This window comes from Nannobrachium achirus, assembly GCF_963921795.1.
Source record: "Nannobrachium achirus genome assembly, chromosome: 16".
In the NCBI taxonomy this organism is placed as follows: Eukaryota; Metazoa; Chordata; class Actinopteri; order Myctophiformes; family Myctophidae; genus Nannobrachium; species Nannobrachium achirus.
The window spans coordinates 1,476,734-1,500,977 of record NC_137823.1 but is presented as its reverse complement, the minus strand read 5'-3'; the positions used below and the strand labels follow the sequence as shown (position 1 = coordinate 1,500,977).

Here is a 24,244-nt window from a genome sequence, read left to right as displayed (position 1 = left end):
TAACAGAATCCCTTTTATGCACATGGAGATCCCTGATGTCATCAATATTAAGCCAATATCTAACAGGACTTCATATTGGAAGGCCCATATATGGAGGAAGACAGCCCATATCTGTGCGGTTCAGACAGGGATCTCCATATATGGGTAACTGGTCCGATATACATCACTGGCCAGATGGCCAAGAATTGGCGCGAGGTCGCATGTCCCCCTGAGGCGTCTTAATAGTGATATCCACTCTGTTTGTCAACTTTATCTTTGGACGTGCTTTGTACCGTAATGTTGTTGTAGGACACTCACTGTAGGCTACCAACTATCTATTGTTTAATGTTCTCTGACTTCTCTCATACACAATTACGGCCACGGTTCATATACAAAAACCACTGCTGTCCAAGTTATGTCAACAAAGTTTGATTTGACTTGACTTGTCTCCCTGTGCGCTGCAGAGTCTGCGGTGCGGCGGAAGCGCCAGGCGGTGGATCACAGCAAGAACACCTGTCCTCTGCTACTGGTGGCCGACCACCGCTTCTACAAACACATGGGCCGGGAGGAGGAGAGCACCACGCTAAACTACCTGGTATGATGCACTATGATATGACACTGCACTATGCTACGCTACGCTACAACAAACACATGGGCAGAGAGCAGTGTTGCCAGATGGGAAATGTTGAATTATCGTACCGGAGGCTCAGAATTATCGTATTTGACATGAAACTATCGTACACTGCCAAGAAAGAGAAATCGCCCGCATAAAAAAGTAATTTCACCAAAAGCATGCGTCTTTAGTGTAAGAAACAAGCTTGTTTGAGACTCCTGTGTGATAAAAACGCATCAGACATGCTGTGTGGAGGCAGGAAACGTCCTGGAGCTTACATAAATAAAAGCCTAAAACTGGTCTGGAAAGACGCGACTGGTGTTTTTATTGCTTCCAAGTACAGATCTAGGGTCAGATTGTCTGATTTCCTGGCTTATTTTGTGAAGCCAAACTGGATCCCAGATCAGCAGCCAGGGAATTGAGTGAATTCACGCTCTTATTGGCGATATGCCGAAATTGGCGTACATTTGGGATTTTTTTTAATTATTGATCGTACATCGTACAGAGGGTCAAATTATCGTACAAATACGATCATTATCTGGTAGTTACACTATGATTTGACACTGCACTGCACTATGCTACGCTGTAGCTGCGCTGTGCTATGCTACACTACATGTGGTAGTGGTTCTCAACCTTTTCAGGCCGTGACCCCCAAAATAATCATATTTTAACTGGGGACCGACCCCCCACCCTGACGAGCACTAAGAGTTGAGGCATTACATTTTGTATAACACGGTTCTATTGTGAAAATAGCAGATCTACATGCTCACAACGCCGTTGTGAGGCGGTTTCACAAGTTATGCCTCTAATATTTGACAGTTTGGCCAATGTTTAATTTGTAATTTTAGAGGTAGTAAAAGGTCCTAAATTGCCACTTTAGAAATGTGCAGATACCCTCTATACACTTTATGTTGGTTTGTTTACTGTTGAGTGAGAAAACAATGTTGAACATTAATCTGGGGACCCCCCTGTGGGTCCCGAACCACAGGTTGAGAACCACTGCATTACACTACACTACACTACACTACAACAAACACATGGGCAGAGAGGAGGAGAGCACCACATTAATGCACTCTGTGATATCGTTGCTGTCCGGCAGAAACCTGTTATCCTCACATTTAAAAAAGACAAACTTTCCTTAAAAAACATTTTAAGGAAAGTTAGGAAAAAGGAAGGTTAGAAATGTGTCACGAAGCGACTTTTGAATTGCTGGTAGGAGGTTTGCACCCGACAGAGAGGATACTGTACACGTGCACACCATATAGAATGATTTCGGTTGACCTTCAAATCTCTACTCCTTGTCTATAACTCTTTATACAAGTAACACTCCCTAAGGTCGAGTAGCGACCGCAGGGTGTGCCAGCCAATTTCACTATAATTTAGACTTTGTGCGTGTGCGTGTGTTTTGCAGATTGAGTTGATTGATCGCGTGGATGACATCTACCGAAACACTTCCTGGGATGAGGACTACAAGGGCTATGGAGTTCAGATCCAACAGGTCAGAGGTCGTTTGTGTGTGTGTGTGTGTGTGTGTGTGTGCGTGCGCGTGTGCGTGTGCGTGTGCGTGCGTGTGCGTGTGCGTGCGCGTGCGTGTGCGTGTGTGTGTGTGTGCGTGCGTGCACTGGTGCTTGGACACAGAGAGGGATGTGAATTATCTGCACTGGTGGTTCAGACACAGAGTGCGGCTTATTGAGTGGAGTGTTCTTTTCCCTTTTTTATGGTTCACTGCTTCTCATTAAACACATAGGTTAGTAATAAATGGTAATGACACAGTCCTGTAAAAGATTATTATTGTTTTAACCCTCTAAGGCCCACGGTTGTAATATTACAACGTTTGTATTTTATCCCAAAAAAGGTTTAAATCATTTTATTTTAGCTCCCCCTACCACCTAAACACCACCATTGGATTCTATTGTTTAGTATTACAATGCCATTGGCCACAATATTTGCATATAAATACCCCCCACAGGGGCTGACATTCACACCCGCCACACCCGCTGAAATTCCAGAGTTTTGACGAACAACATCTCACTTTTTCATGGAAGCTATACCTCACAAAAACATAAGTAAAATGCCTGTACTATTTTTTTTGGTGATCATTAGAATGTCTAGAACATGTACATATGTTATTATTGTGAAAAATATCCCCCATATGTAAATTAGAGCATGATTTATGATTTTTGATTTATGGCTATAAAATCTTACAAAAACATTTTTTTGAAAAAAACATTACATTTTCCTCTTAACACAATGCCTGCCAAGGGTTAAAAAAAATCTATCTTAGTACTGCCCGGCTTTTTACAAAAAATTAAAATGAAAATAAAATAAAAATTAAACATTTTTTGAAAAAAAATAAGCTCTCAGAAGATGTCCATTGCCCCCTTGCAGTTGGCAGAAAAATATAATCAACCCCAAGAAAAATCTATTTTTAGATTAACACACACAAACAATTACAGCATGTGGATGGTGGCCATTTTGGCAGCCATCTTGAAGAAGGTGTGCAGAAAGCTGATTACATGAATAACATTTTTATAATTTTTTATCAGCATCACAGGCTGCCCAAAGAGCTGTGAACACATTGCTGTCTCATATATTAGTGAACAGTGCCCCCCAGTGGCCAAAAACGGTAGAACGTACAGTAACGTGTAAGGCGGTAGATAGCTGGGCAAAATAGAACGTTTATAAACGTGTAAGGCGGCAGATGTGTTAATAGGACTCCTACAACACCATCTGATTTTTTTCAATTTTTTATTTCAAGTATTTCTTAATGCGGGCCTTAGAGGGTTAAAAGGGTTATTACTCACCGGAAATATGGAGATGTCAAGGAAAATAGCACAAGCCGAGTTCGTAATGTCCAATAATCTCTGCTTTATTCAAAAATTGCAGAAAAGGAAAAGTTACAAAAATTATAAAAAGTCAAAAATAGATAAATTGATACAAATGTAATACAAGAAAAATATAGTAGATAGTATCCAAAAATGTATACTTTGTATGTCTGGAAACTAAGAAAATCCCTTTGCCAAAGATAGAGGCTATGAGAGCTTCTGGATACATTGAGTGGAAAAAATGTAAAGGACTTAAAGGAGGAATTCACCATTTTTCAACCTATCTTCTTATAATTGGTCCTCACTAATGTTCATTATAAAATAGCACAATTCTTTTCTACTCCAGGGGTCTTCAACGTTTTCAGGCCAAGGACTCTGAGGACACCCTAGGGGTCCCGGACCCTTTGTTGAAGACCTCTGCTCTACTCAGTCTGTGTCTCATAGGAGGGCTGTGGGAAGTTCATAAACCCATCTACCAGTGACATCATCAATGGGGGATCAAAGCTAATAGAAACGGCAGGCTTTCTATTCCTGAAAAGTTGCAATATTATAATGGAAGCCATCGTTCTCATGATAATAAAAATCTAAATATCCTTTAAAAAATAAAAAATCTGCCTAACGATGATGTCACTGGTAGACATGTTATTATATGAAGATGGGTTGAAAAGTGGTGAAGTCCTCCTTTAAGTCTAACTCCTGAAATAGAGGCAAAATTGCTAAAGGCTCCAAACGAAACTTCCTGCGGCAACAGTGGTCCGTCTACGAAGAGTTTTCAGCCCCTCTCTCTGTTTGGTAACACTTTAAATGTCCTACCATTTAGGGGCCCCCCTGTCAATGGTTTTGGATTTATCCCCTCATGTCGCTGAGCCGGGGAGGGCAGGGTTTGATTCACCTCTTGACCTATGGATGTTTAGTTTTGTTTGTCTTATACATTCTTTTGCTCTGATCCTATACATACATGGGCAACTGGCTTTCCGGGGGCCACATGCGGCCCCCACCTTCACTTAAGGCAGCCCTCAGGTTAATACCGGAATACTGATATATTATTGATTTCAGCTGTTACAATTCCAAAAACACCTGCTTTAATCCCGTCAGTCTATATTAGTAGCTTAATGACTAGTATAGTAGTAATGCATTTTTTATGTCCAATATATTTGTTTTTAGGTTCATAAAGTTAACATGAGTATATAACTAAATGCGTTTGAATTAAATCAAAATGTTACATTTCAGGGTTCCAATTCAAAAATAACAAAAAATAATTCAGGATTCCAATTAAAAAATAACAAAAAAGAATTCAGGATTCCAATTCAAAAGAAGCTAAAATAGCCGATCTACAAGCTTGTAGATCTGCTATTTTTGCTTCTTTTTGTATGAGATAGTAGAAAGTAGGCCGTAGCAATATGCAATGTGGCCCTCTGGAGTGAAGATGGAAATATAGTGTCCCTCGCCATCATGAAAGTTGCCCACCCCATAGCTGAACTTTTACACATGCTATCGTGGGCTAAATGAATCAAGCTTTCTTGACAACAAAAAATACACCTTATAACAACTTATAAAACAACCATGACTAGTATGATCACTCAATGATATAATCATTGTTTAAAATAAAAATAAAAATCCCTTATGCTACTTATAACCCATTATGGTATTTCAGATTGGTTATATGAGACTAAATAAACTATGCAACACAATTTAGGTTTCCTTAATTAGGACCATAAAAAAAAAAAATCGATGACCACCACATCAAGGTAACATCAACTTCCTCTTCACATTTTGCCACCACAAATAATCACCAACAAAATCATGATATCAATGCATTATCTCAAATCCATCTGGGTCAGCCTCTAGTGTGAGGGAGGGGAAAGGACAATCCCCCCGATGGGGGTGGCGAGGTAATAGTGGGCCACAAGGACAGGCTGTGGGGTCTATGAATCGTCGGTTGAACTGGGATCCACAACCACTTATAATGTATTTGGGGAAAAGTAAAAGATTTTGTTTGGCCAGGTTTAATGACAGTCTCTGGTGCACGCATAATGATAGTCTCTGGTGTCACATTGTTTTGAGGTGAATAGAGGACATTTCATAGATGATGGGGGGTTGGTAGAGAAATATGGACAAGCAGCATAATAGCTCAAGATTGCGATGTCGCCTGATGACTCCACCAGTCCCTCTGGCATAGCGTCCCTTTCCGACTGCGTCGTTTGTCAACTGGGATCGCTCGTTCCTCCCCAACGCTATCTTCCTCTGGTCTGGCTGATTCCATCCCGTCTGCGAGACCACGGTGTCAGAGCAGTTGTTTTTAATTCTCTCCTGCCCTGCTATCGTAGCGTCTCCCTGGCGGTCCCATGCGGTTTCTATCGTAGCGTCTCCCTGCTGGTCCTAAGGGGTTTCTGTTGAATCTCCCTGGAACAAAGCCCTCTCCACGTCCACTGGCCAGAGGGCGATTTCTCCGCGGGTCAGTCGGCCTGTTTCTCATCCTGGGAGCATTTGGACTTCTTCTGTCCTGACATCCGAGGCCCCTCCTCTCTTCATTTGGTCTGCTGTAGTTATACGAGTCGTATCCCTGTGCTGCGTTGGCCCCCGCCTGGCCCTCCGACTGGTTCCCCCCTGGGTAAGATTTACAACGCCCTGGGTGAACTGGAGCTTGCGGTGGAGATGGGGTAAACGGTGGATGGTGGTGGGGGAAGTTTAGATTGGGTCGGGGGGAAGGCGTCATCTTCATGGGAGGAGGCCGACTGGGCAGAGGAGATTGTCGGTAATGCTTGGCGGGGAGGGGCTGGAGAGCGGGTGCCATCGGGCCGCCCCTTCTCTCTCCCTGGGTGATTTCCATCTCCCTGTCTCTCGCCATCCCCGGACCTCTCTCTCCCTCTCTGTCTCTCTCTCTCAATTTCCATGCAATCTGGCCATTTGCAGGCCTTGGTGCAGGCCTGCGTTCGCCGCCTGATGAAGATTCATGGAACTCCTCTTCTTTATCCCCGGAAGACGTCGTACTCCACTTGGCTGACAGAATGAGCTCCTGTATGACCTTGCTGTAATACCCACTCCTCTTAATGGCTTCTATTTTAGCCCAGTAACGGGTGGGATTGCCCTGCATGGAATACAGGGTGACTACGGCCGCACACATCCCGGGCAGCAACTCCAGGTTATCGTGACTGGAGCATCCCAAGAAGGCGGATTCGATCAACGCCGCCGCTCGGCGGCTTGGCTCCCAGTTCATGAACACGCCGTTGCTCGTCGGGTCGGGCACCCGGCCCGGTCTCATCATCGCAATCCCCAGCCAAGCGTTAGGGCCCATCAACTCCTCTCCGCTGAATCTCCTTCCATTGACATCATAAAACTGGACGCGCCCTTGGGGGTTCGGTACTTCAGGCACTGGACAGGATATCAATCTTTTCACTGCCGTCCACTCTGTAGTGATCGGTTTTGAGGGACGGCCCACGGCCACGACATCTGGTACAGGCCGGATGTTGTCTCGTTGAGGCGACCGCCGTTTCATCTCTGGAGCTTTCTTCATTAAAGAGGTTCTAGGGCCGTCTTCCTCTGATGAGTCCGACTCTTCAGAAGTACTATCCTGGTCCAACTCTGGTCCATCGATCGTGGATACCTCGGTTGGTTTTTTCCCAACAGATGCTGTAGCTTGACGGGTGGGTTGGGCCTCTTCAACACACGGTTCCGAATCCTCGCCGGACGACGCGTTACCGTCACCCTTTCCTTCTCTCTGATCTGGTTGATCCTTGTCGGGAGGGGATTCCCCGTCGGAACCAGACAGGCTGTTGCAATCCACTGGTCTTGCTTTCTCATTCTTCCTTGCATCTTTCTGGAGGGTATGGTCTATGCCAGTGGATGTCGGGGACCGAGTTATCTCATTGTGTTTCTTTTTCTTGTCCTTGCCCCTTTTCTTTGACGTGCGTGGAGATGTTTCACCTTCCCCCTTATCCAAAGGGGGATAGTCGGTGGCATAGCTTTTAGCGTCAAAAGAAACTCCTGGCGGCCGTCCTCTTTTGTCTGAAATGGGAGGTTCCTTGTCTGCTGGAGAGCTAGACTCGTCCTCTCTGCTTCTTCTCCTTGCCTCCCTGGAGGTCTTCCTCCGTGCCTCGTTGATTTGAGCAGGTCGGTCTTTCTCCATACCAGCTGTGTCAACTTGGTCCTCCTTTGGGGAAGGGGCCGTTTCCTTCCTGGGTCGTTTCTTTGACATGCTGTCCACTTGTCCACTGAGTGCTCTCTTCCGTCGCTGGGCGCCCTGAAGGGCACGGTCACTTTGGGAATCACGCCCTCCCTCCAAATCCTCTCTTGCCGCCTGGAACGAAGGAGAGCTTGGAGCCACCTGATCTACCTCTGATGATGATGATGAAGTATCTGCCTGATCCTCCTCCTCCTCCTCCTCCTCCTCCTCTGATGATAATGATGATGATGATGAAGAGATGATCCTGATTCTTCTCCTCTGCTTTCTCCCCTCCTTGCCCTCGTCGTGGTGGTCACTCTCGCCATGGTGGTCACTCTCGTCATCGCTCAATGCCATCTCCCGATGCCGCTTGTTTTCTGGAGCCTTTGTATGAAGGGAGACACAGAGGAGGTTGATGTCATGTGAATGACTTGCACAAATGTTGTCTCCTTTCTTCATTAGTTCATGAGACTTGCTGTGATCAACAGGCATGAAAAGTCAGGGAACCCATGAAGCGGGCGTCACGTGCAACAATCACACCGAGTGTGATGTGAGTAGGGCTGTCACAATTATGGCATTTTACATGACGATTAATTGTCACTCAAATAATTGTGATTAACGATCTAATTGTGTTTTTGTCATTGACAATTACATTTCTGTTTGGCTTTTAGGCTTTGAAGTTGCAGATGGCAGATATGACACATAACCTAAATATACAAAGAAATTACTGACATACAACTTTTATACTTAGAAAACATCATTGATAGTGGAAATAGCCGATCTACAAGCTCACAACGTGTCACGATGTGACGTGTTGTGAGCTTGTAGATCTGCTATTTTTTACTTAAAAAATATATGAACATTTTTCATAAAAACAATTATGACGACTATGAAAAATAACAGCGATTATGTCTAATAATTGAGATTAGACGATTATGTAATAATTGTGACAGCCCTAGACTTAAAGTACCAAAAGTAAAAGAACAAAATGTTTGAAAATAGCCAAGGTATAAAATAGGGCTAAAGTGGTCTATTTATGTTTTATAATATTATAAGTTATACCTGTAAAGTAACTAGTAACTAAAGTTTTCAAATAAATGTAGTGAAGTAAAAGTACGATATTTGGATCTGAGATGTAGTGGAGTAGAAGTAAAAGTATTGGAAATTGGAAATACTCAAGTAAAGTACAAATACCTCAAAACTATACTTAAGTATAATTACTTAAGTAAATGTACTTAGTTACTTTACATCAATGCCGCTTTGTATCCCACCTGGAACGAAGGAGAGCTTGGATCCACCTGATCCTCCTCCTCCTCAGATGATGATGATGTATCCGCCTGATCCTCCTCCTCCTCCTCTGATGAAGAGCTGATCGTGTTTCTTTTCATCTGCTTTCTCCCCTCCTTGCCCTCGTCGTGGTGGTCACTCTCGCCATGGCGGTCACTCTCGCCATCGCTCAATGCCATCTCCCGATGCCTCTCGTTTTCTGGAGCCTTTGTATGAAGGGAGACACAGAGGAGGTTGATGTCATGAAATTCGAAGTAATGCTGATGTTTAGTTACTGCTCTGAAAAAGTAACTAGTTACGTTGCTAGTTACTAAATCATAAAAGTAACTAGCGACTTTACTTTTAAACTATTTTTCTTTTCTTTTTTAGGGGGCTTCCATTAATGACCTTATAAAGAGAAAAGACAACTCCCTGTCATTGCAGTTATGATTATGAAATGTGGTGGAACAATAAAACTAAAGATATGTTTATAAATGTTGACAGGCATAGTTATGGGTTTTTATAATTATCTAATACTACCTCTTTCTTTTACATATCGTCGTTGTCGGGTGAAAACCTTGTATGTCCAGTACCTTTCGTTTTGCATTTATCATTTTAAAAATGATTTAAACTAGTGAAAACAGCCGATCTACAAGCACACAACGCCTCGCACTGCGAGGCGTTGTGTGCGTAGATCTGCTGTTTTCACTACTTTTGTGCGACGGCCTTGTATGATGAAGCAGGGCTTTACTATGTGAAAAAAATATATACAAATCTGAAACTTGGAGATACGAGGTTTCTGCCTGACAACGACGATATATAATCTGTGTAAGTTCTCCACTGAACGGAGCTTGGGGCTATTTGGCCTTTTGACCTGTGCCTACTGCTGAACTATACATTTACAAAGCATCATTGTGACGTCATCACCAGCCTCAGTTCATGTGTGGGCAGTGGTGAAAGTGGTTTGAAATTCTTGCCGGAACTGTCATCCGAAAAAAATTTGGGAGGCTCTAATCCCCCAAAACCCCTGAAATGCATAGAAAACTGCATTTTGGGAGGCCCACCTGCTGCCCTTCTATAATAAGCCTCTTCATATTGTTCATTGTTCCATACAGAAGAGTAAGCATATATATATATATATATATATATATATATATATATATATATATTATATTTATTATATTATTATATATATTATTATTAATATCATTATAACCAGTTATCTAAAGTAACTAAGTAGACCTACATTTACTAAAGTACTGTATTTAAGTACAGGTTTTAAGTATAGCCTAGCCTACTTTACTGGAGTATTTCCAATACTTTTAATTCTACTCCACTACATCTCCCATTTCCAGATGCAGAATTGAATCATTTTGGTCTATTCTGCATGTATTGCCGCATGCAGGCACAGACACGAGTCCTCCTAGAGATGGGATTTATGGCTCTTTGAAGTGAGCCGGATCTCTGGGATCCGTTCCTTTCAAAGAGCCGTTCAAAAGACGTAGGCCTACATTTTGATACTTCTACTACTCAAGTACATTAACATTCCAAACTTCTACTTGATTGCAGTATTGATATTTCTAAAGGAATTGAGTAATTTTCCCACCACTGTTCATTAGAAAGGAACGGCTCCCTACTGTGAACCGAATCCTATCGTTCATTTCAAAGAGCCGTTCAAAAGACTCGATTCGTTCGCGAACGTCCCACCCACTCGCTCCGTGTCAAACAAACACTGAAACGCAAACAGACTGGATCACACTGACCTACACAAACCCACGGGAATAATTTAGAAGCACTTTATCAGAAAATATAACTAGTAACACTTGTGTACTGTATGTTAATCTGACTTTAGTATAGGCTATTGTTTTCTTCCTGGACGTGCGTTTGTGGCTGGTTATTTAACATGGGATTTTGACAGATGGCTTCTCCTCTTCTTAACGGAACTCCGTTCCGGCCCCGAATGTTTTAACGGAACGGGGGTTCCGGCCGTTCCGGCTCACTTTCACCACTGTGGGTCATATGTGTATATTTGCTTCTGTGTCTAATCGTATGCAAGAATGATAATACATATGTCAACTTTAGCGTTCTGCTGTGACAGGTTTATGGTCACTGGTTTAAATCGTACTGTCGAAGCTTTTTTAATTAGACCAGTTCACGATGAAAATAAAGATGGAAGCTTGAGCTGTCTTTCTGTGAATGTATTCAAACCAGTAAAATAGTGCGTACACACGTTTGCTTTTCAGGCAGAGGCATGAAGGTCTCCCAGAAAAGCAACAGAGGACAGATATGAAAACACAAATATATGTGTCCCAATCTCACTGAGAGCCAGTCATCTCGAAAAGTACAGCTTTAGACAGGGACTGAAAATACTTTTTTTTTTTTTTCACTAAAATGTGATAAAGCCACTAAAGCATTTCATAAATTTCAGGCTACATTTCACTTAAACGCCAGAGCTTAACTCTGCATGTAAATAAGACTTTTTTTAATTAATGTGAGAGATCGTCAGGTCATTTGCAGGTTAGACATTTATTTAGAACTTGAATATCTCAGAAGTAGTATTTTAGCATGGCATCATTCTATAAGCCATATCTTCAAAACTGTTGGGTCAATCTCCACAACCAATATATCATTTTGTAGCTATGATCCCCAGCTTTCAAATGAAATGAAAAAATGAAAATGAATAAAAATCCAATGACTGGCTCCCAGCCAAATTGGGACACATATATAGAGAACAGAGTCTCAAAAACCTGGGACGGGAGGGGCTCTCCTCTCTATTAGCCAGCAGACAGGGGAGTGAGCGTTGCCATGCTACCGAGATGGCCTTGGGGCGTCCACAGAGGCCCTATGTGAAAGGAAAATGACACTTTTCTAAGATCAGGAGACGACAGAGTGGTCAAATGAATTGAACTATTTTTAGCTAGTAGTCGAACATGTGTCAGTGAAGTGCTAATGTGGACAAATGATCCAGCCATTAGTTAGACACAGAGATAAATAGACCTACACATGAACTAGTGCTGATGATGAAGAAGTGAACACACTGACTGTTTGTCACTGCACACAAAACACGGGTCAAAAGGTCAAGTTCAGGGCCCCTCCATCAGTAGGGAACAGTAGGGAATTACCCCATATGATGTATGAAAATAAAATGAGCATATGATCAGTAAAAATAGTATCACATCAGTAAAAATAGTATCACAGTGTCATAAGATAAGAATAAAAATAGTATACAGTATCATAAGGTTAGAAAAATCCATATCAGTACGATTCACTTGACCACTCTCCGGTCTTGTGGTATGAGGGAGTATCATTTTTCCACTGAGAAGTCTTTGTGAAGCATCAAGGTCATTCTGTTTGCATAGAAACTTGCATGTTTGCATGTTCTCCCCGTGTCTCCTAGGGTTGATACCCTCACAAAAACATGCAGTAATCCTGGTCTCAATAATGCCTCCCCCTGGCCAGCCGGGGCGATTGATGGAGGGGAAAGAACTGGTTGGAATAACGTGTTCCTTCCACGCGCTGCGTCCATCCCGGGGAAATCCCCCCTGTCAGGTGAAAAGAAACAACTTGGACTACTCATGCATTGAAGGAAGCATGAGGTCAGTCCGTTGTCTCCCCAGGCGTGGCAGAGGGAGAGCAGAGCCCAGGATTACATAGGCAATTGGCACTGGGTGAAAGTGGGTTGCAAAATTGTGGGATAAAAATTATAGAGAAAAAAAAAACTTGCACTCGCACCTGTGGTGCTTCGGACACCAGACTGATAGAACGGGGAGGCCCCTCCCGTCCTGTTCCATAGACACATCTATATATAAGCCGGGTGGGGAGGTTCGGATCACCTCCGTTACATTGGTGCCGTGACCCGGATCCGGGCTTCCCCATTGGAGGAGGTCAAAGGGGGGTGAGTGTGGCGGAGAGAGTCGCAGCCCCAGCCTGAAGCCTCAAAAGTCTAGTATATGCCCTCGTTCCATAGGGATATCCCTTTGAAGTAATGGTTAAGATATTGGACTTTCACGCGGGAGACCCGGGTTCGAAGCCGGGTGGGGAGGTTCGGATCACCTCCGTTACAAGTAACTGGTTACTTAACTTTTAAACTATTTTTCTTTTCATTTTAGGGGGCTTCCATCAATGACCTTATAAAGAGAAAAGACAACTCCCTGTCATTGCAGTTATGATTATGAAATGTGGTGGAACAATAAAACTAAAGATATGTTTATAAATGTTGACAGGCATACAGTATATCGTCGTTGTCGGGTGAAAACCTTGTATGTCCAAAACTGTTCGTTTTGCATTTGCCATTTTGACAAAATGATTTAAACTAGTGAAAACTGTTGTGTGCTTGTAGATCTGCTGTTTTCACTACTTTTGTGCGACGGCCTTGTATGATGAAGCAGGGCTTTACTATGCGAAAGAACTTACAAATTTGAAACTTGGAGATACAAGGTTTCCACCCAACAACGACAATATTGTAGCCTACTTCAACAAACAAAGTTGTGCCCTTGTCGTAGTGCTGTGCAACACTGACTATTTATGACAATGTTTATTAAGGTTCGAACATCAAAGGGGAAAACGAATGGGGTCCAATGTAGACAAATTCTTTTTGGTACCTCGCGGGGGGGAAACAGCGCAACTAGCGGCCAAACATAGGAAGTTTTAGTTCCGTATTGGATTCGTTTTAAATCGGCGGAACTATGCCCCTGTTAGTATCATTGGTAACACTGACTCTGTTTGACCAGAATGGAACAGAGCCTTCATTAGTATCATTGGTAACACTGACTCTGTTTGAGCAGAATGGAACAGAGCCTTCATTAGTATCATTGGTAACACTGACTCTTTTTGAGCAGAATGGAACAGAGCCTTCATTAGTATCATTGGTAACACTGACTCTGTTTGAGCAGAATGGAACAGAGCCTTCATTAGTATCATTGGTAACACTGACTCTCTTTGAGCAGAATGGAACAGAGCCTCCATCAGTATTATTGGTAACACTGACTCTGTTTGAGCAGAATGGAACAGAGCCTTCATTAGTATCATTGGTAACACTGACTCTGTTTGAGCAGAATGGAACAGAGCCTTCATTAGTATCATTGGTAACACTGACTCTGTTTGAGCAGAATGGAACAGAGCCTTCATTAGTATCATTGGTAACACTGACTCTGTTTGAGCAGAATGGAACAGAGCCTTCATTAGTATCATTGGTAACACTGACTCTGTTTGAGCAGAATGGAACAGAGCCTTCATTAGTATCATTGGTAACAATGGGTGCGTTTATATACTCATTCAGAATGGCATTCAGAATGAACTTATTCTGAATAGAGCTTCATACCCAAACGTTTACATGGGACCTGAATACAAGTATCCCTCATTCCACAGTCGTTTACATGACCAAAGGATTCATTCGGAATAGAACTGTGGGCATGTATACTTCAGTATACTTCAGGTCGGAGAAGGGTGGGGTGTGGAGGGGGGGTACTCAGTGCAACATACTTCATTTATTTCAGACAGCAGTTCATTCAGAATGGAGCGTTTATATGACAAATGTATCCCGATTGAAACGGCATATACCACCCCTTCAGACCAGAATGAAAATTCATTCCGGTCAGACCGGAATGGCCATTCCTAAACGTTTATATGAGCATTTCTATTCTGAATGAGCAGTCATTCCGAATATAAGTGGAATACATCTGTGCATGTAAACGCACCCACTACTGACTCTTTTTGAGCAGAATGGAACAGAGCCTCCATCAGTATTATTGGTAACACCTGTGAAAGAAGCCCAACTTCTCTCCAAAATGGCCACTGTACACAGGGGTGTCGTACCAAATTCTGGGCCCTGGGTACAAGGATTCACTCACATTTTGTGCTTTAACTATTGAAAAATATACAAGAGCTTGTAGATCTGCTATTTTTTTTTTATCGTGAACATTATGTGCAGAGTCTGAATATTTCAAATCCTTCTAAGGTTTTTTGAAAAACCTACGTTTCTATGTCAGTGGTGCTCAAACCTTTTCATGTGAAGGAGCCCCAAATTATATGTGTTTGTACATGGACCCCCATCTCAAAAGATTTAGTTCCAAGCAAAACCTGAGTTACAAATGTTTGCTTAAAAAGTACATATATTCAAAGATTTGCACACATTTTCACGACTTTTCAAAAATAACAGATCTACAATATCTTGTAGATCTGCTATTTTTCAATAGCTAAAGACAGGCCCCTCCACCTTGGGCCCTAGTAACTCAGTCCCACCCCCCTTGTGACGCCCCTGGATGTACATACAGCCTATAGTGACACTCCGGTCCTTACCTCTCTGTGGCTCGTGTCCGGGCCCGTCCGCTCCTTCACCTGGTGAGCCATGTTGTTGAGGATGGTGTTAACCTGCAGCAGTGGTGGGAAAAGTACTCAAATGTTTTAAACTTAAGTAAAAGTATCAATGCTGCTGTGTAGAAATACTCTGTTACAAGTAAAAGTCTGGAATGCAAAAGTACAAACGTGTTGGCATCATACTATATTTAAAGCACCAAAAGTGAAAGTACAAGACGTTTGAAAATAGCAGATCTACAAGCTCACAACGCGTCAATAGCCAAAGTACAAAATAGGGATGAATCGGTTGATGAATGTTTTATAAATAGCGTGGTTGCCCCTGCACTATAGCAATGGTTCTCAACCTTTGGTTCCCCAGATGATTATCTTAATGTGCAACATTGTTTTCTCACTCAACAGTAAACAAACCAACATAATGTTTAATGGTATAGACATAGAGGGTATCTGCACATTTCTAAAGTGACAATTTAAGGACTTTTTAATACCTCTAAAATGACAATGTCCAAATTGTTAAATATTAGAGGCAGAAATTGTGAAAATAGCCAATGTACATGCTCACAATGCATCGCATTGCGAGGCGGTGTGATCTGCTATTTTCACAATAGAACCGTGTTATACAAAATGTAATGCCTCAACTCTTAGTGCTTGTCAGGGCGGGGGTCCCCAGTTCAAATATGATTATTTATGCGGGTCGCGGCCTGAAAAGGTTGAGAACCACTGCTCCCACTTTATTCCATCCATCCATCTTCAACCCCTTCCTAGATAAACGTTATTTTGCTGCCCAGTTCTGCTGGCACGCACCAGGCCAGGCCCTATGTCAAATCGACCAGAATCAATTCCTTGCAATTTGCAAAGGGATACGTTATATTTATTGTTTAATTTATGTAAATGTATTCGTGAATTTATTTTCTCTGTTGACTTTAATTAAAAATGTAACCTTTTCCCAAATATGGAGATGACTGACATCATAGATGTTCGACATCATAGACTACATGACACAGTATGTTCATATATGGGCATATTATTATTGATGACATCAGGGATCTCCATATACTGTATGGGCATGAAAGGGACATGGACTGACACAGAGATCTCCATATATGGGCATTCATTTACTAGTGAATTACATTTCCCGATTGACTTGAATAGGGAAAATTCAAATGGTAAGTGTGACACGCGTCACAGCAAACACTCTTGCAATTTCCGATTGCATCTTTCTAGTTACTTTCCACCCAGGGGCGTCACACGGGGGAGGAAAGTAGGACTGAGTTACTAGGGCCCAAGGTGGAGGGGCCTTCATTATTTTATACTTTAGCTATAGAAAAATAGCAGATATACAAGCTCGTGAAAATGTGTACAAATCTTTGAATATAGGCCTATGTATTTTTTTAACAAACATTTGTAATTCAAACTTTGCTTCTAGGGGGGGTCCCTGGAACTAAATGTTTTGAGATGGGGGTCCGTGGCCAAATACTTATCATTTTGGGGGTCCTTCACATGAAAAATTGAGCACCACTGACATAGAAACATAGGTTTTTCGAAAAAGGATTTGAAATATTCAAATATTTCACGATAAATAAATAAAAAATAGCAGATCTACAAGCTCGCAGCGCGGCACTCGGTGCTGCGCTGTGAGCATGTATACCTGCTATTTTTCAATAGTTAATACAAAATAATGCTAAATAATGCATTCCCAGTCCCTCCCCCTATGAAGAACATTCATGGGGGGCCCGCAGTGAATCCTCGTACCCAGGGCCCAGGATTTGGTGCGACGCCCCTGCTTTCCACCACTGACCTTCAGCATGGGCATGGTAGCGTAGCGCTGGCAGCACACGGGACAGCGGCGCTGGCCGCGCCTGGCCCAGCAGTGCGTGAGGCAGCGGCGGCAGAAGGTGTGTCCACACGGGATGCTGACCGGCATGGCGAAGACGCCCAGGCACACGGGGCAGCGCAGCTGCTGCTCCGACGGCCGTATGGAGGGAGAGGGGGAGGGGGAGGACATCTGGGAGACAGAGAGAGTAGTTGTCAGGGGATCAGGGGCGTCACAAGGGGTAGGAAAGTTAGACTGAGTTACTGGGGCCCAAGGTGGAGGGGCCCTAGTAACTTTAGCTATTGAAAAATAGCAGATATACAAGCTCACAGCGCGGCACCGAGTGCCGCGCTGCGAGCTTGTAGATCTGCTATTTTTGAAAAGTTGTGAAAATGTGTGAAAATCTTTGAATAATATGCAATTTTTAAGCGAACATTTCTAACTAAAATTTTGCTTCTGGGGGTCCCTGGAACGAAATATTTTGAGATCGGGGTCCGTGGCCAAATACATATCATCTTGGGGGTCCTTCACATAGGTTTCTTGCACACATTTTCACGATTTAAAAAATATAGCAGATCTACAAGCTCGCAGCGCGGCACTCGGTGCCGCGCTGTGAGCTTGTATATCTGCTATTTTTTAATAGTTAAAGCACAGGGGCCCCACAGTGAATCCTTGTACCCGGGGCCCAGAATTTGGTGTGACGCCCCTGCAGGGGACACACATAGACACCACCAGTAAAGCCCTTTGCACACAGGCGCGTTTATCCGCACGGATAAAACGGACAATTTCATATTTTTTTTTAAAAAAAACAATGATTCTCTACGACCTCATGCACACCAGATCTGAATTAGCCGTGCGACGAGTGGCTGCGGCCGTGCGTTTTTTTTCTCGATCGAACCCAGTTCGATTCGTGCGTCTTGTCGCATGCGGTAAGAAACTCATCGCTCCTTTTATGACTCCTTTTGGGATCCGCAGCGCCGATTCCGCACAGCATTGCACACTAAATCCAATGCGTTGTATTCATGCAGCAAACGAAAAAAAAAACACAACTATCCTGTGTGCAAAGGGCTTTAGACTCCCTAATCGGGAGATAAACGACCGTCAAGTCGCATGTATGCACAAATTGGCCTTAGCAACCTCATGGTGGCGCTAGAAGAGGGGCATGTGAGAAATCAGGTGTGCAAAGTTTGGCATGGATAGGGGCAACGGTGGCGGAGATAAGAGTAGGGCCAAAAGTGTGGTGTGACGTGACGTGACGGACAGACTGACAGACAGTGGGTGGAGGTTTTCATCAAAGGGGGCTTGAGCCTTTTGCCCTTTTAGCCGTCTGTAAAAAGTGCCTTCTCCAGACCATGAATGCAGATTTTTACTATGGTGAAAAAAATGCAAATGTCCCCTTTCCATGCCATACCTGAAGGCATTATTCAAGAGAATTGCCTTGCCTTGTCCTCTCCTCAACTTACCAAGTAACAAGTACCGAAAATAGCAGACCTCCAAGCTCACAATGCGTTGCAGCGTTGCTACAACAGTGGGTCTCAAAGTGTGGTCCATGGACCCTCATGGTTCCTTGGGGGTTCCAAATGACCCCTTAAAAGGTTTGTAACTCTGAGAGTGTGAGCTTGGAGGTCTGCTATTTTCGATATTTCCACCTAAAGGAACTTTTAGAAATGTCAGCCCCTGCCTCTCTAACATTCTCTGCACGTCCCTGTCAGGGGAATTCCTTAGCAAGAAATGTAGAGGTTTCTAGAAACGCGTCCAACTAAGATTGAAATACAATTTCCCTCTGGGAAGGTGCAGAAAGTTGGGGTCCCATTAACTTTACTATACAGGGGGGGAAAATGCATTAATTTGCATGTGAGGTGGGGCGCCCGCTGGCCTAGTGGTCAAGGCGCATACCACATACTAGGCTATGAAGCCTGCTGGCGTCGCCGGTTCGATTCCCCATCCAGACGACCTTTGCCACATGTCATCCCCCATCTCTCTCCCCCTTTCCTGTCAGTCTACTATCCTAGTTAAAAAAAAGATCCAAAATTAGTCTACATTTAAAAAAAAACAGATGTACAAGCTTGCAGCGCGGCACGTAGTGTGATGCCTTGTGACTTTGTAGATCTGCTATTTTTTTATGTCGCCAACATACAGTATAAAATACAGTGTAAAAAGTGTTTAAAATGATTGTGATGCTGTATTACAAACCACTGATGTAGGCTATGTAATGTCACAGCCATTCTAGGGCTAAGTTGCAATGTAATCTCAAAGTTAATCAGAAGAACAAACATTGTCACCCGACGTTTTATTTGGCCTTACCTTTACGTTGAAGCAACGCGCTGCGCTCACGCTCTGCGACTGGCGTTCACCCTTCATGTTTTTATCAATCGATAAAATGACGTTTCTTATTATCTGTCAAATACAAACGTGTAAAACACTAAGACGCCAAAAAAAGATTCAAGATAAGGTATAACCGATATTAAGAAATATAAGGTCCTGTGATTAAATGATTGATTACAAGTTCTAAAAAACATGTAATAAAAACGATATTAGTGAAAAGGTCTAAAGCTGACTCTGATTCCAAGATGCAGATTGAAGGTAAAGTCCAGTTGTTGTTCTCCAGTCTTCTCCCGCGTGTCTGTGACTCTGCTCTCCTCTGCTCCAAACTTTATTACGCCTTTAGAGATAAAGGAGCTTCAGTGAGGAGGGGCTTTACACGCACGCACGCACGCACACACACACACACACACACACACACACACACACACACACACACACACACACACACACACACACACACACACACACACACACACACACACACACACACACACACACACACTCCACTCCCCCGTGACAGGGCAAGAAGATTAATTGCCATGGAGAATGAATGGAGAGGAAGAGAGGGGGAGTCCCCAGATGATTCACTTAATGTGCAACATTGTAAAGTGTAAGTGTATAGGGTATTCCAAAGTTCTATTAGCTGTAATTTTTAGTACTTCTAAAATGACAAATTAAACATTGGCCAAATTGACAAATATTAGAGGCAGAAATTGTGAAAATAGCCGATCTACATGCTCACAGCGCCTCGCAACAATAGAACCGTGTTATACAAAATATAATGCCTCAACTGTTAATGGTTGTCAGGGTGGGGGGGGGGGGGGGGTCCCCAGTTAAAATATGATTATTGTGGGGATTGCGGCCTGAAAAGGTTGAGAACCAATGCCTTAACCAGTGGTGTCAAGTAACTGAAGGACATTTACGCAAGCCATTTGAAAATAGCTGATCTACAAGCTCAGATTATAATTACATCTAACGATGCTTCTCCTCCATTCACGTTTGGTGAATGTAGCCTTGTCCAGGAAAATTTGATGTCTTCAGGTGGTAACCATCGATCATAGGTGGTGTTTCGACCCGCAAACCACAACACCCTCCTGATGGCCGGGTCGGCAGTGGTGGCCAAATCACTGCCCATCTCCTCCTCCTGACCAAGGCTAAACTCCCCTCTCCTGCTCTATTTGTTTTTTCCCAACAAGAGGCTTCTCTGGGGAGGTATTGGGTGGGTCCATCCTGAGGTCTTGAGGTGACACAGGTGCGTAGAGTTCTCCAGTACTGTGGGGTTATTCCTGCCTGGAGTTCTCCTTCGTCTCACCAACTCACCAACCAAGTTGTGCGCTGCACCTGTGACCCCTCTTCTCCACACTTGGTCCTGGCTTGATGTATTTTTACCTTTTGTGTTCCTGCAGATGTTCTCGCAGTGACACTTTACTTCCAATTTCTCCCCAGCTGATGTTGTTTAGGTGAGCCATCTTGTTAGCTGTGATTAGTTAAGGGCTGTTACCGTTATGTTTGTATTGTTGAGTCTCACATACTCCCCCCCCTCTCGGGAGACTCTGAGGGTATCTGAATAAATGTCACAATGCACTGTGAGCTTGTAGCGCAGCTATTTTCAAAATATTTTGTATACATTTGAACACTGGACATTTCTACTTTTGGTACTTTGAGTATATTTTGATACCAATACTTTTGCACTTTTTCTTCAAATATATATAAATAATAATAATAATAATTCCGGACTTTACTTTAATTCAGTACTTTTTCCACCACTGGCATTAACATCAGTGTCTCTCAAACATATGTGCATGTCAAGGCCACGGACAATATTTGGTGCAAGGGACCCCTGTGTGTGTGTGTGTGTGCGTGCGTGTGTGTGTGTGTGTGTGTGTGTGCGTGCGTGCGTGTGAGAGAGAGAGAGAGATATTTGGGGTCTCAGGGGATGGCAGTTGCCACCCTATAGCAGGGGTCTTCAACAGGGGGTCCGGGACCCCTAGGGGGTCTTCAGAGTTACTACGGGGGCCCTCCAAATGTTTGTATGATAGAAACCTTTTTTCTACTTTTTTATATTAACCACTTGAACCCTAGCGTCCATATTCGGAGAACTTTAGCCAAAAATAGCAGATCTACAAGCTTGTGAGCTTGTAGATCGGCTATTTTTGGCAAAGAGGTTTGGTGTAGAAGAGAAAAAAAGAGCAGACTAAGTACAGAGTGAAAGTTCAAGTTTATTAAGTATTGATGATTCAAGTGGTTAAATATCTGCAACGCATATTGATATGAATCCAAAATACACTGATGATTGTGCTGTCAAACAATGAAACTATATGGAATCTGGGGGTCCATGCTTCATCTCTCTCTCTCAGCTAAGGGGTCCTCGGCCTGAAAACGTTGAAGACCCCTGCTCTATAGTATTCACATTTAACCTCAAATGCAGTTCTTTTACCCATATGTTCCTCAACTCTCGTTGGCAGATACTGGGTGGATTAACTGAGGTGTTCAGAATGCTTGTATAGTCACTTGGCATGAGGAGGTTACCTTTGGAATGTGCATCTGGTCTAGATCTGGTCTGGTGGTCTGGTCTAGGTGTCCTAGGGCCGTTTATAGTTACGTATGCGTGATTTTGTGTATGTTTTTGGGTGAGAGAGGGGAGTACGTACGGTAGATTCGTCGTCATGCATAGTTCCTCTCTACGTTATTTACGTGCCAACCCGCTCTCCGCTCCAATTCTGCTCCCGTTGGGGCCACGCGCCACATGGAAGTGGTTCTTCACAGCACACATGTGTAAAAACCGACCGACGTGATGTTTTGTATAAGCTGCTGTCTGTCGGCAATCGCGGTAAATGCAACTCTGCGAGGAACAGAGGTACAGATTTAACCACCCGGACTGAGTTATAATAACAAAACAAAGTGCACTGCACCCGTCTCGCTGTTGGAGGACAGGCGGTGTAAGTGTGTGTGCGCGCGTTTGTGTGTATGTTTTCTCATGCCAATAAAGCCCTTTTGAGCCTGTGAGGAGTCCAGACATCCTCTTCAGTGATTGCAATGACGTTCCTTTTTTCCTGTTTCTTGCTAAATTATATTTCTTGTTGGGACACATAGTTTCAGAACCGCTGTCATAAGTAATTTTCCTCACTACTGCCACGGTTGACAAAAGTTCGCCACGTGTAGTTCAAGCGTACGTATGTTTTTATCGGTTTTAATCCGTCGGGTTGAGTGTTGTCCGTAAGGTTTCGGACAGAGAAAATTACATACGGACCTACAGAGCAACCGGATTAAATCACTCTCCCCCTCCGTGTGTTGTGTATTCCTGCACTACTATGCATGGTACTTAAGAGTTGAGAGTAATTACATTTAGTATAACACGGTTCTATTGTGAAAATAACAGATCTACATGCTCACAACGCCTCGCCACACAGTGAGCATGTACATCAGCTCTTTTCACAATTTCTGCCTCTAATATTTGACCATTTGGCAGATGTTTCATTTGTCATTTTCTATGTCAAACTCCTTAAATTGTCACTTTAGAAATGTGCAGATACCCTCTATTCACTTAAAAGGTATGTTGGCTGCTTGGCTTGTTTACTGTTGAGTGCAGAGAAAACAATGTTGCACATTATCATCTGGGGACCCACAGGTTGAGAACCAGTGGCCTAAATGACCCCAGCTTGCATGCTTGGGGTCGGGGGGGGGGGGGGCAGCGTGTGTGTGATATATGCTGATGAATGATACTGTTAGGAGGCCTGGTTCCACACAGACTGTTTTACTGCCACCATTCCTGATCTGCTTTTCACTCTGCTTACCGACACATTCTGGTCTCATACACACTTAGTCTCCATTAGTTGTGCATAAATGGGCCACAAGAGAGTCATTTTTTACAGGGTTAGGGTTAGGGTTAGTTTAGTTAGTTTATGGACATTTTGCTAAAACAAACTTAGACCAGTTGATCTCAAAGTGGGGTCCCTCTCATACTACCCTCTCCAGTGCATGGATTCTTACTTATTATTGCCATTCTCATGTAGATTAGAGTAGACTTCTACTTAGAAGAACTTTATTTCGCTATTATAGCCCAATAATTAAATGCACATTTTTATTATTTTGCCATTTATACTCTTTGTTTTATTTTCCCTTTTCTTTTTAAATCATTATCCTTTTTTATAACTTGGCTGCAGCTTAGCTGAATTTCCAATTATCCTCTTCGAGAATTATTGCAATTTTGGCTGCCGTGTTGAGATGGGTTCAGGGGATCCCCAGGGGGTCCCCAGCAAATACTAGTTAACATAGCATCACAATCATTGTAACCACTTAACCCATTTACAGGTTAGCGATTCACAAATAGCAGATCTACATGCTCATAGCGAGTCACTTTGCGCCGCGCTGCGAGCTTTTACATCTGCTAGTTTGCTTTCTTTTACACAGATCTTCTCTCCTGGTGGTCCCTGTCACAAAATATTTTCATATGTTATGCTTTAACTATTGAAAAAATAGCAGATCTACAAGCTCACAGCGTGGCACCGAGTGCAGCGCTGCGAGCTTGTAGATCTGCTATTTTTTTTAAATCGTGAAAATTAGAATTTTGACCCGATTCTATAAGTGTCTTTTGAATCCTTCTAATGTTTCTACTGTATGTCAGCACTCAGCAATCTGGCCAGCCATTGTCAAAGAAAAGGTCCTTTTCACTTAACTGGAGCTCAGTTAGTCTGTTCTTGAGAGACTACTATGTCAGTGGTTCTCAAACCTTTTCATTTGTAGGAGCCCCAAAATGATATTTATTTGGCCACGGACCCGCATCTCAAAACATTTAGTTCCAGGGACCCCCCCAGAAGCAATTTTTTTGTTACAGACGTTCGCTTTAAAAATACATATATTCAAACATTTGCACACATTTTTACTTTTTCAAAAATAGCAGATCTACAAGCTTGCAGCGCGGCACTCGGTGCCGCGCTGTGAGCTTGTAT

At 43.1% G+C, this 24,244-nt stretch overlaps 1 protein-coding gene across 1 annotated transcript in view; it reads left to right on the top strand.

Moving 5' to 3' along the window:
* The window catches only part of adam17b (ADAM metallopeptidase domain 17b), a gene marked incomplete at its 3' end in the record, with an annotated part of 68,502 nt that overhangs the window by 16,302 nt on the left and 27,956 nt on the right, over positions 1-24,244 (top strand). The window contains exons 6-7 of the mRNA XM_080744159.1: positions 444-574; positions 2,004-2,090. Of these exons, the coding sequence (XP_080600285.1) occupies positions 444-574; positions 2,004-2,090 (218 nt within the window). The remainder of the gene's footprint in view (positions 1-443; positions 575-2,003; positions 2,091-24,244) is intronic.